The 13,983-nt window shown below is 35.3% G+C and overlaps 1 protein-coding gene across 2 annotated transcripts; it reads right to left on the bottom strand.

Annotated features, from left to right (window-relative positions):
* Window positions 1-9,337: 9,337 nt before the first annotated feature.
* Window positions 9,338-13,639, bottom strand: LOC126717646 (uncharacterized). 2 transcript variants are annotated; one of them, XM_050419479.1, is made up of 7 exons: window positions 12,985-13,634; window positions 12,038-12,301; window positions 11,074-11,590; window positions 10,282-10,481; window positions 10,059-10,171; window positions 9,813-9,953; window positions 9,338-9,725 (listed from the first exon to the last, which is right to left on the bottom strand). In XM_050419479.1, the coding sequence occupies exons 1-7, from the start codon at window positions 13,510-13,512 to the stop codon at window positions 9,644-9,646; spliced, it is 1,845 nt and encodes a 614-aa protein (XP_050275436.1). In that variant the 5' UTR covers window positions 13,513-13,634; the 3' UTR covers window positions 9,338-9,643. The 2 variants fall into 2 exon arrangements, with proteins under 2 accessions (XP_050275436.1, XP_050275437.1); XM_050419480.1 differs by lacking the exons at window positions 9,338-9,725; window positions 10,059-10,171 and having other exon boundaries at window positions 9,814-9,953; window positions 12,985-13,639.
* Between the last annotated feature and the right edge of the window lie 344 nt (window positions 13,640-13,983).

Raw genomic sequence — 13,983 nt, forward strand, 5'->3', positions numbered from 1 at the left:
AAGAAAATAATTAAACTTAGCAAAGATATAATATAAAGTAGTAAAGAGATGTAAACAATCTAGAGAAAGGAGTTAAGGTTTTGGAATCTGCCTTATAAGTCATATCAGCATATATTTATGATCATTAATTTTTCCCAACTCACTATATGATAATCTAGAAATCAATCTTGCTATCATGGAAAATATTCTCTTTAAAATCCTTATTTTAAAAATCAAAAGCATGTTCTTCTTCGCTTCTTAAGTATAAAATCAAATCATCAATTGTATCCGTAGCCAAACAAATCACAAGATATATCCAATTCTAAAAATCAAATCATAAATTGTATGCATTGACAGACAAATCACAAGCAATATCCAATTTTATAATCAAGAATTAATAAACCAAGCATTCAATTTGAAAGCTCGAAAATGTGTTAAAACACAAGAGCTATTTAGACCCCCAAATTAAAAATTACGACTCGATTGATTTTACTCTAACTTATACAATGTGCAAAAAAGAGTAAAAGCGAGCGTACAAACAAATAAACTACTCTAAGCCATATTCATCACAACACAACAGTAAAATGAAAGTTAAAAGAGTAGGGAAGAAGAAAGCAAACACAAGATAACACGCCGATATGTTATCAAAGAAGAAACTGAAACACTCGGCATAAAACCTCTCCGCCGCCCTCCAAGTGGTAATCGATCCACTAGACAATCAGTTAGGATACACGAATAGAAAAAGACCCTCCAAACCTAGTCTACCCAATGCACCTAAGCCCTCCAAACTCCTACTCCAACAAGGCTTCTCAGAACTGTGTCTTGTCTAGCTCTCTGGATCCCGCAATACGCTTGATTGCATCCGTCAAAGCCTGGCTTCTTCCAATGCTTCCCTGCAGCACCAAAACCTCACTTGACACTCTGAAAGGGTATGGTAAGTGTTTGGGCTATCAACCTCTCAATGGTATGGAAATTGAGAGGTAAGAGTTGAGGAAAATCCACAAGTAATTGTGTAGAGAATTATGGATATAACAATCTCTAACTCTCAATGTTTGTGGCTAGGGTTTTCTCTCAGAAGCACTCCTTAACATATGTGGGTAATAGGGGTATATATAGTGTGGGTAAGAATAGTGTATCAAAATGACAATCTAGCAAAACCAAATGTTTCACGGGTGTCTCGTGGGAAGGCCTTACCCACGAGACACTTGCGAAAACCAACTGTCTCTTTCCTGTCCTGACTCTTCGCATTCCAGTCATGTGCAGGGCAAATGCATCACTTCACGGGAAGCTTACTTGCGAGCTACCCGCGAAAACAACTTCAGTCTTCAATTAGCTTTGAGTCTTCACACTCTCTTTCTCTCACACACAACCCTTACAAATAAATCCCACATGAAATACAAGGTACATAAGATTGAATATAATTACAATCAAATTTGGCACGGAATAAAAGCCAACAAATACATAGTTGTAAATTACAACTTTACACAATTAATTAAAATAAATCCTAAATCATGATAAAAACATGATTGAACTCATATCTAGAATCTCACTTAGTCAATTGATATGAAATAAGAACAATTTAAATCATTAAAGAAAAAACTATTATGGGAAAAATCAAATCACATAAACAATACTAATAATTCTTAACAAGGTTTCATCCTCAACCTTAATTATAAATTTAACTACTCATAGTAATTGAAAGAAAACACAAAAATAAAATATTAAGAATCAAACTAGACAAATAAATAAAACTGACTGTCATGGAAGAAAACCAAAGAGGTAGCCGGAGCCACAACTCTCTATACGTTCAACCCTCAGCCCTCCTCTTAAACAATCTAACCTAGAGGCTTATATATGAAAATAGCCGCCTTACAGTATGCTATATTCCTAATACAATCAGAATGAGGAATTCATATTTCCAAGCCATGCACATGCAAGGGACTCCGTGGCCTAGCTTTACACGCGGACTTGTATTTCTTTTATGATACGGACACCTCATGGCTTGATTGTAAGAGTTTCTTTCCTAGCAAACTTCACCCATGTTGGATTACATCTTGGCTTCTTCTTGAATACACGCCTGGGCTGGGTGTTCTATTTCTTTGGGCTGAATCTTTACTTTATGGCAAGCTCTCTTCTCTTAAGTTAGCTTTATAATCGGCTTGGCCCACGTACCATACAACTTGTAACTTGTTTAGCCTCTCAACATGAATAGCCTTTATTTTCCATAAAACAAATATAATATATGATTAGTCACAAAATAATATAAAAGGATGGCTAACTATGCAAATCTAATGGTACTTTATTATATATATTTCACAACATACCATTCTAGCCATGTGCAGGTGGGTTCAATTACACTACCTTCTAGCCACTAGAAGTGGGTTTAGTCCCACTATTTGCTTAGCGACAAACTTCCTTCCTCTTTTGGGCAAAAGCTAATCCCGCCACAATACCATTATCCCTCTCTTTCTCTAAACGGCGAAGCCTCATTAATTCCTCTTGTCCTCACTTCCTAACATGCATTAGATGGTTTCCACCAATTTCCTACCAATTTTAATAAATATGCTTTCCCAACAAAGCATCTCCCAAAAGGGGTCTTTGCAGGATACCAAAATTAGGTATTTTTCCCTTCATCAAACCACATCTTTTGTTCCTCTTCAGTTGTGGGCCCGGCCTCCAACTAACATGGTTTTTAAAACCGAACTAGACCGACTGATCTGACCGATTCAACTGAGAACCGGCCACTAATCCAGTCCAATTATAACAAAAACCAGAAAACATCAAAAAACTGAAAATAATTGGGAACCGGCTGGTTCAACCATAAAATCGGGAACCGATATGATTGAACCGATTATTGACCAGTTGTGTTGAAAACTAAAACTACACATTTTTTTTCAAACAGTTGCATTTCCCCCCCCCCCCCCTTCAAATCTAGCCTAAAACCCATTAGAATGATGATCCAAAGCTGTGGGAAGGACGAAAACCTCAATCAAAAGAGAGAGAGGTAAAGAACTAAAGATTAAAATGTGATTCTTGAATTTTTTATTTTTTTTTAGGTAAATATGAATTACCTTGGCAACATCAATTTTCTGAAGTTTTTTATTTTGCAACAAAAATACTTTGAGACTAAGAGAGAGAGAGTGTGAGACTGTAGTGTTAGAGACTTCAAATTTAAAACAAAATATGAGAATGGCTTTAGCTTTCGATGGGACAAGTTTGAAAGGAGAAATGGAAGTTTAAAAAAATGGGTGAAGAAGGGATAGGTGAATGACTCTTTTTTTATTTTGTTTTTTTCTGTCTTTGTCTAACTCATCCCTCCTTGAGCCATGTTACATGTTCTTAAAAGAAGCAAAGTGACTTTTACAGGACAACTCAATAAAGGTCAGGGAAGGGTAAAAAAAATAAAAATAAAAATAAAAATAAAAAAAAGAGGCCGTGTCATGTTAGTACTTAGTATATATAAGTATTAAATATATAATAATAATAATAAATATATATTATCTATTGTTAATTTAATTCTTAACAGTTATAAAATTTTATATATGGGTTGTGGTTTTTGTTATTTTCATTTCCTAAATTTAATACACGAAAACTAAACTCACATTATTTTTTAAATTTTATATATATGTTTAACTTGAATATTCTTAGTTTAAAAAACTTAAAATATATATTTTTTATTTTTATTATTTTAAAATTATTAATTACATTATTTATTGTGTCTTCAGTTCGACCACCAATTGGATCCCGATCCGACCAAAAAATTAATAACCAGTCCCTTTTCCGATTCTTTCACCATACCGGTTTTTAAGACCATGCCAACTACTTCACTTCTCATTCTTTGGCTTCCTCTTTTTCTTCATACATTTCCTATTGCTTTTGTTTTTGTCTTGTTTCCTCTTCACATGTTTCTTGCCACTCTTGATTTTGTCTTGTTTCCCCTTCACGCGTGTTTTGCCTCTATGACTTTGTCTTGTTTCTTCATGCATTTCTTGCCGCTATGACTTGCATGGTTTCACAGTGTTTTACCTCTACAGAATTGGAATTCATCATTATCCTTTTGTATAAGGGCATTATGAGCTTTTTGCCATATATTGGGTTGGACCTGCTGACCCTTTTGCTTTCTTTTCTCTTCATATATTCACTATATTGGGTTGGGCTCTATTTTATTCCCAAAATAATCTTCCTTTTTAGGCCATCACTTGGACCTTATTTGTGCATTTTCTTTTCTTTGGCCCTTTGGAATATGGCCTGATTACTATCTCTTTGCTCATACTCTAACCCATCCCTTGGGGCTTTCTCGGGCTTTTCTCCTCATGGGCTCTTGGATACAACTTTGCAAAAATAGGTATCAACAATATCTTTAGTTGATTCTTCTAATTTGAAACCACATTTGGGAAAGTAAAAGTTACTAAGGAGATAATCGAAGCAATAGATGAGAAAAACAACTCGATCACTATTATTAAAGGAGATATCCTTCAGGAGTACAAGAGCCTCAAAGCCATTGTTCAAGCTACTCCAAAGGGTGAGGGCAGCTTGGTGCATTGGATTATGGAATATTTAAAGCTGAACAAGAGTTTTCCAAAACCAAATTCATTACTTCAGTTTGTACTTGATCTCAACAAAGATCTCAATGCACACACTGTAGAGAGGGAAAATTCCCGATCTATTACAAGCGAACACAACGTACTACCAAGTCCACAAAATACGACCAGTTACAAAGCACCACGTATTGCTACTAGGTTTTACTGTCACTACTCAGAAACTAACAGAAATTTGCCAAGTATCATTGAATTAGGGGCATAAAATGTATGCAAAAACCAATTACACATCAGCGCATGTAAGCGATGACACAAGCAGTCCAATCGAGTGCTAACATGTGTCACCTTGACAATCAAAACATTTTGGTCAATCAAAAATGCCATGTGTCTTGGAGAAAAAGTCTTAAAGCCCTTCCAATCAAACTGTGACACATGTCACCAATCAAACTTCGCCATGTGTTGCTCACCCACCCCCAAACTCCTATAAATAGAAGCCTTCCTAAGGCATTTCTAGACACCAATACATCCAAAGCACAAGCAGCATCAAAGAAGATTCAGAAGCACTCAGAAATACCAAAGCTCTGCTGGAATCAAGCCTCAAAGCCTTCAAGAACTTCAACCTCAAAACCAAAGAACATTCAAAGAAAAACCATCCAAACTATCAACCTAGATCTTGAAGTTTGCTAGAATCAAGCTCAAAAGCCTCTAGAAACCTCAACAAACCATAAATCAACAAAACTCTACGAATCCAAGCCTCTAAAGTACCGAAAAACTTCCACCACAAACCTTCGAAGACAAAGAACGCTCCAAGAACACGAAGAACGCACGAAGAACAAAGAATTTCTAATAAGCTCATAGCTAGAGATTCATTGTAATTCTGTTTCAAGGTTTTTCAATCCATCCTTTAGCCAAATTGAAGGATATTTGGTGTTCGAGTCAAAATCACATTATTACAATTCCAACCAATAAGTCTTTCAAAGAGATCGAATAAGAGGATCACTCTTTTGTAATCACAGAGAATTGTACCACACATTCATCAATACAAATTTGCTTTTGTGAAACTATTTTACTTGTTTGATTTATTTAAAACTAGAAATTTAGTTGTCTACACACACCTTACCCAAGCATAGGAAAAAAGTCTATGATGCATCCTATTAATGCGTACAATAATAAGAGGTCTATAGTTTTAGCATGACTGCCCTCTTCTATTATAAATTGTGAACATAAATTTATTCTTGTATGGCCTTTACTGAAGCTACTAGATGCAGTAATCCATATGCTCTTATAGATAAACTGTATAATTTTAATAATTTTAGGGCTTTGTAATAGTTAATGGAGTGAAAGTGCTTATGTGTTTCCTCCAAGTATAATGTATAAACGTATGTTATCAAACCTACTAAAGCTAACCTTTACTCCTCTTCTAATTAAGTTGTTTTTAATGTGAAAAACTTCTTTAAACCCAGGATAAATTAAAAATTAACTAACTTAATTTGATTAGAACTTAGATTAATTATCACAACCACAATAAATTCAAAATCAAAAAATCAAAGAACTAAACATAAGAACATCAAGATTTAGTGAATAATTGGAAAATCAATAGGGAACACTCCAAATGAAAAACCACCACTAGGGTACCTCTACCCCAATAAAAGCAATTTACTATAGATAAGAAGTTTTACAATCTAGTAAAATCGTTAACTTACTAATGTGACCCCACGCAACTCTAGAAATTTTGAACTCTTCATACATGCTTCACGAACTTCTTCCATAATCACGACTAGATCCTTGAAGATTTAATCTCCACAGTAACACACTAGGATTAATGGTTCTATGGCTTCATCTCTTGAGCTTCAAAAGGTAGCAACATTGTTGTGAATATATATCAACTTCTAGAATACACAACGTTTATCAAACTTAGGTTTAGGTTTAGGTTTTCTCTTGATATAGAGCATAGAAGTAATCTCACTAAACCTCTATGAAGTTGTGCTCGTAATATATATGTTTTTCATATGTTTGAATGTAAGCCACAAAAACCTAGGCAACAACCTACTTTCAATAATTGCACAAAGACCTTTGAACTTCCAAAAATTGTACAAAGACTCCTAAACTTTCATGAACTACAAAAAATTATTATTTCAATCCTAATTTCATCACAATAAAAGGAATTCTTGCAAGATTAAATTGCTAAATAACATCCAAATTACATCCACATTTCACAAAAGGATCTAACCATAGTATATTCCCTGTTGTCCTTTTCGCATGAGAAAAATGCTTTTGGAGAATAAGTTGCAAATTCATTTGAGCTCATTATGGTGTGTTATGCAATGGAGGTTGACCATATTTAATTCCAAAATTGAAATTTATCTTTTCCAAATAAATATGTTATTAAAGCATGTCTACCTCTACTTCCAAAAATAGTTTCTAAAGAAATTTTTTTCCAAAAGCCCAACTGCTAAGTAATTGAGTTATTTTTCAAATAATAGAAAGTAGAAGTGAAATCAAGTAAGGTAACATTTTAGGATAGGCATCTATGGGGTCCCTAAAACTTTCCGAGTCCATGACTTTGTTTCAAGACATTTGTCTCCCACATTTAGTGTAAGAGCTCTTATTAGGAAATCATTTAGTTAATTAGGTGATAAAATAAATTAGATTAGGCTTGTCCAACAAAACCCGGACCCGATCCAACCGACCAGAACCGACCCACCCGTGACAGACCCGTGAGCTCCGGTGGTCAGCGGCGGGTTACAAATCCTAGAAACCGAGTCCGACGGGTCGATTGGCGGGTTCTCTCCTTTAAAACCCACTTCATCTGACCCGACCGAAGACTTACAAAAATCCGGCGATTCAAGCTTTTTCCGACAAGTTTTTGGTCAAACTACTTAAGATCCAACAAGATTTATGCCGGACTTGGGGAGATCTCAGCCGGATTCGAGGAGAGATCTCACCAGATCTAATGAGATCTCTGCCAAATTTGGCGAATTTTCACCTAAAAAAAAAAAACAATTTTGATAGGTTTTTCCACTGTGGACAACCCAACCAGAACCGACCGCTTTCCGATGCCGATTTGACCGCTCCGATCCGACTCTCTCGCCGGTCGGCTACGGGTCTGAACTTTCACCACACGATTCTGTCAGGTCGATCACGGGTTGGGCACAAACCTGACCCGAACCAACCCGTGGACACCCCTAAATTAGATATAGGTGATCAATCACACCTAGAAAACTCATGGTTGGTGGCAATGCCTAATGCACACACATTGCCAAGTGTCTACACAAGCCACACGCTTATTACAAACTTCTCACCAAGAAACATCCAAATAAGTCTTTGGGGGCTCAACCATCAAAATCTAGCATCAAGAGATATACTTTAAGACCTAATCGTACCGGTTGTTCCACTTAACATGTTTGCACTACTAAAACTCATAGAATTTCTTTATGCTTAAAATTGAAGCATTAAAAAATTTAGTTAAATAAGGAGTATGTCTAAGGAGGTAGTCCCATCTACAAAATTCCAGTTTATGGGCTCAAACCTAAAGCCCTTATAGGGTCAATCCAAAACTTGATCAAGCACAAGACTTAACTCAAACACTACTTAGCCTATGAAGCTTGAATGCACTTAAAGCCCATTGTGATGTGGACTCCATTTGACCCAATTCAAGCATATCGAACCCAAGTTATCCCAATCCTAGTTGGCCCTAACATAAAAGCCCTTGAACCTTCAAATTTCAATGAAATTACAACCACAACCCCAAATTTTTGGTATCCAAGTTGTCTCTACCTTCACTAAAATTACCAAAGTGCATCTACGTTTCTTCAAAATGAAATAACATAACATAAAAGCCCCCACACTTCTATCAAAATTATAGAAATAATCCTATTTTCAGTAAAAATTACAAAATTTTCTCTTTCACCAAAATTACCAAAGTACTCCTACATTTCAGAGAAATTACCAAATTACCCCATCAATCACCTGAAATGTCAAACAACCCCCAATTTTTACAAAAATTACCAAATTGACTCCAAGTTTTCCAAATGTGTGCCTCCTTGGACGTGTCCCTTTATATTATAAATTTCATAAAAGGTTTTTAGATATCATTATTTCACATTTCTTTTTTTATTTTTCAAATCAATTTTTATGTGTCAAAATGTGGGTATTCTAGGATATGTGTTTGAAATAGTGAACAAGTGTGAAGGAATATTTTTCCTTTGATAAAACTGATGGAGAAATAGAAATGTACCATCGTCTAAGACAATCGTCTAAGAAGAAGAGGGAAACTCGCCTAAGGAGCATCATCTCCATAAATTATCGTCTACAATATTAAAGGCTCAACACTTAGTAATTTTTAGCCACTTCCACCAAGTTTATGGTTTATCACACAAATCCACTACTACAGAATGTGGGATGAATTTCTCGAAATTCGCTCCTACTTGCTGTACTAAGCCCACACATCTCCCATGAGTGTAGTGACACCAAAAACTTGACCCACTCAAGATCTCCCATATGAATCATTTTGCTAACTCTTATGGTTTTTGAGAGTTATGGAAGTCTTGGGTGAAATTCTAACTTAACCGTTGGAGGGTTCTTAGCTAGCACCACACTAGTGCACTCTAATAGCATTTTCTTTCTTCTTTAGGTCTTCAAATTGTACATGAAGTTTAGAGTGCACGGCATTTCATACTTCATCAAATAACATCCCCATATATGCATACTTTGGCACCCCAAAGAATTAAACTTTTCTAAGGTAGTAGTGCTTAAAAATTTATACGAGTACAAGCATTAACATTACAATATTTTAATAAGAACTTATTCAAAGCGTGATAAAGTGGAATGAAAAATTAATAAATATAAACCAATCCAAGTATCAAATATATTAAAAAAATTAAATGACACATCACAGTTTGACCTCGATTGAACTACAATCCAATCTCAAAAATCTTGACCCTCTTCCTTTCCCAGTTCATTAAACGGTCTAGGTTTCAAAACCATGATTGGAATATACCAATGAAATACATCATTATTGTACATTACATTATCATAATCTGACTTATATGGTGGATATAACATTTGCTAACGTTTTTTATACTCAACTTTATTGTACAACTACTTCTAGTGGAGATCATTGCAACTTAACCACCACGCACGCTTTTTGTAAAATTGTCAATCTGACTGACGTCAAGAATTCTATCCATTCCACTTGCCATGAGAAACCTACAAAGATCAAAAATCGTAAATCATATAAACAAAACCACAATTAATAAATGTTTGAATGGGCAGTGAAGGGACAATGAGCCATACTTGTCTCTAAGATCTACTGCCATGGATTGGCAGCCACCAGGCACCACGGATTGCATATTTACAGCTAAATTTGGATTGTGAATACTCTGTCGAATGTGTACCCAACCATGTTCACCGTGTTCTTCATCGGAAACTTTAACCCTGAATTTGCAGCATTATGAAGATTCATATAGAAACTAAAATTTATAATTATATAATGCGATTTTCCATATGTTATTGTAAATTTTTGTTTTTATTAATTTGCACCTGTACATGTGAGCATCAATGGCAGCCGGTGTGTCATTAGAGTCTACAAGGCATCCCTCGCTCACCCAACAGTCTCCACATGAGTCTAATTCCCACCCCTTAAGCTGCCCTTTCTACAAGTGAATGTGTGGTTAATTACTATAAACAAAACCACATGTTTATTGGATAATGTAACTTTGTATCCATTACAACTTAAATATATTTTAGTAGGATATATAAGTACCTCAATGTAGGTTCGAAATGTTTCTATTGCTTGAACACCTTTCGCCTTTGCCTCTCTAGGCTCGGAGATGATATTCATCCTCATCTCTACGGATTCAAATGGTTCTTCTAGATCTTTTATGAGACTACCAATCCCGTCATCCAATCCTGCAAGCTTCATTTGTACCATTTCGATGATGATTTTTACCACCATGTAAGCCCCTATGCAATAGAGTAAAATACTTGAGATTCGAGAACACTTAACAAGACCACTATTAATTTCACCTTTTTTTGGGCAATTGTTGTTACACGTACTCTTGCACACAACTGTACGCACGCATTAATGTGTGTATGGTTGCGTGCAAAAGTGTGTATATAATAAACACCCCTCATATTTTGGTTGCTTACAACAAGTAAGATGGAAATTTGAATATAAGTTCTTTCTTAACACAACTATGACAAGATTTCTTTTACACTTGATTTATAAAAATAAATATTGAAAATATTGCAAGTATCTCTTATGAAGTTACATAGTACCATGCTAGAGTATCAAACTCAAAAGGTATAACTATTTCATGAAGAGGCTTAACTAGTACTTAAACTCATATCACAATTTGTTTGGATCGATGTTGTGAAAAAATGTAGTGAAATTTATTGTGTTAATAATATTAATTTAATAAGTACACAATAATTTTATAATTTTTTCAGAACTGTTAAGTTGATAAGTTGTTAGTAGTGTACACTAGCTTAGATTAAATTAAGTCTAATTGACTACCAACAAAAACAAAGAGATGCACAAATTGTAAATTCTAACCGTCATCAAGGAAATGATTCTCTTTAAGTGCACCATGGCCAGATGTTTCCATCATAAGATGTGCTTCAATACCATCCTCGTTAAGTTGAACTCCCTTATCAATGACATTTCTGTAACCAACCCGATATAAGCAATGATGACCCCCTCTATTTACAATAAATCTAGTAAGTGCCATGCTTGTACGAGCATCGGTCACTATGGTTGTTTCAGGGTGTTCCCTCAGTACAATGGCTGACATGAGTGCAATGAGCTTATCCCCATTGATTGGGTTGCCTTTATTATCTACCACACCACTACGATCTACATCAGTATCAAAAACTATCCCAAGATCAGCAGTGTTTTGTAACACTGCATCTCGAGTTAGTGCCATGGCAATCTTGTCCTCAGGGTTGGGAATATGGTTGGGGAACATCCCATCTGGATTGAGGTGTAGAGACCCAAAGGTGTCTGCACCAAGCTTGTCTAGGACATCCCACGTGAAGAAGCCTCCTGATCCATTTCCAGCATTTACAATTATCTGCAAATTTCGGTAAAATGATGTCACGATATTGAAGGAATGCTTCTTGAAGACAAGAATGGGATATCAAAAGGTCTAATTCTATAGGATAGTGTTTGTTACATACAAACTATGGGAAGTCACGATTTTAGTTTGAAATAAATCATACACACAATTTTCGTGTAACAAGGTAGGTGTGTGTGTAAGTCTATTTATCCTTTAAAGAAGGAAAGAGGTGCCAAACTCGAATCAACGTACCAAGCTTAACGAGCATTTATCTTATCTCTATCTATCTACTATCTAGGCCCTCAAAGAAACTCAGAGCCAAAACTTTGGGATAAGGTTAATTGAAAACTAGTGGCTCCGTAATTTTCAAGAATTGTCAATGAAATTATGCATATATATGCACGAACATATACATAGAAACAAACAGATCGACAAACGAATGAAGATAGAAATTTAGGGAACCTTAAATCCTTGGAGTGGAGTGTCATAGTGCAAGGGATGATTGACTCTCTCCTTGATAATGTCTCGGAGGTGCTTGGCATAATTGCTCATGAAATCCACTCTTGTTGGAGGAATGGTCAGCATGGTCGACACTTTTGTGAGCCGATTTGCATATTTACGTGCAGCAATGTCACATATTTCCTCCACTTCTGGTGAGGTCAGCCCCCCTTTCCTAGTGAAAAACTTCAGACCATTACGCGTGTACGGCAAATGAGATGCCGTCATCTGAAATTACAGCAATTGATTTATAAGTCATGAATCTCAACTAGTAAGTTTTCTCTATATATATTCAGCAAATAAGAATAAAAGAAGTTGCTTCTATATATGTCTAACCTGTTAGTTTGAAAGATTGTATCTATACAAGCATGGCTTTAATTAACAGAGTAATTAAATATATGTGACACAATCCTCAGTTGTGTGGCAAACTAGTACAAATACAATCTACCGTATGAATTCTTGTTATTATTATTAGTGGCATGGCGTGAAGTCAATGAATCCAAAGACTTCTTTTTTATTCAACCAAAAAATATAATGTTATTAAAATACATAAGAATTCAAGAGTTTTTAATTGTACTTTACCATTCATTTCTTTTGAATTTTATGAGACTGTGGAAACCACTCAACAATTTTTGGATTTGCCCATATCATAACGTATTAATTGAGTTACAATACTCTTAATATTAAAGCCCCATATTAATATTATGAAATTTTTCACTCTAAATTCTAGACTCTAGTAGGTGTTTGAAAAGATATGTCATACATTAAATATATGCATATTTCTATAAGTTGGGTCCACACGTTGTAGAAGAGAAGATATATATATATATATATATATATATATATATATATATATATATGTATGTATGTATGCACACATGTGATAATTATTTGATACGGGAGCTATGTACCATTATAGAAGCATGATAAGCAAATGGAGGCAACAGTGTACTCATGAAACAAGCTGGAGTAGTTGCAAGTCCCATATCAAACACAGAACAGCCAGCTTGAGAAAGTCCTGCAAACACAGCTACACTCAAAGAAGCCCCCGATACACGCGGATCCCGGCCCAGAGACACCCTAACATCTTCCACACTTTCCTTCTCCAAGCCATTTTTAACCCACTCACCAAAACTCTCAGCTATGGCTTCCACAGCCGGCGGTGCAAGGTCCACTTTTCGACCTTTCTCACCATCCAATGCCACCCCACGAACGTCAGACCCATTTTGAAGCCTCCTAATCTTCTCAATTTCTTCATCCACCACAACTTCATTATACTTTGCAGTGCTAGATGAATTTACACGTATAACTTTTCTTAAAGACTGTGAAAATGGAAATTTAAGACTCGTGTGGAAAGGCTTTGTATTTGTTGCTGGCGCAAAACTTGTTTTGTGGGCATTGCCTTGCAAATATATTGACGGTGTTGAAGTGGAAGACATTGTTTCTGTACTAGTAATTGGCCCTCTTAATTGTTTTCTTTCAATGTTTTTGAGAAGAAGATATTTGGACCAAGCAACAAAGTTGGAAAGATAAGAATAAACCAAGAAACCATAACCCTACAAATCAATGTCCAAATATATATAAGGAATGGAAATATCTTCGAAGTTCAAACAAACTTCCAAACTCACACGTCTTTATTCTTTTATTTAAGCCATGCACCTATTTGATTCCGTGATGTGCAATTGATTTTTTTATCTTCTTCAATTTGGTATATTCTTATACGATACTGTAGGGTGCCTTCGGTTTGAAACGTATCTAATTGAAATCATATTGTAGTAATAATATCGAATTTTTTTCGTTAATTATATCGGTCTATGACAGTATAATATTGAGTCTTACATGATGAAACCTCAAAACAGTTTGACAATGAATGCAAAATTGTATAGTATTATTCATGTGCGATGCACACA

The sequence above is a fragment of the Quercus robur genome, chromosome 3, assembly GCF_932294415.1.
Source record: "Quercus robur chromosome 3, dhQueRobu3.1, whole genome shotgun sequence".
NCBI classification, from domain to species: domain Eukaryota; kingdom Viridiplantae; phylum Streptophyta; class Magnoliopsida; order Fagales; family Fagaceae; genus Quercus; species Quercus robur.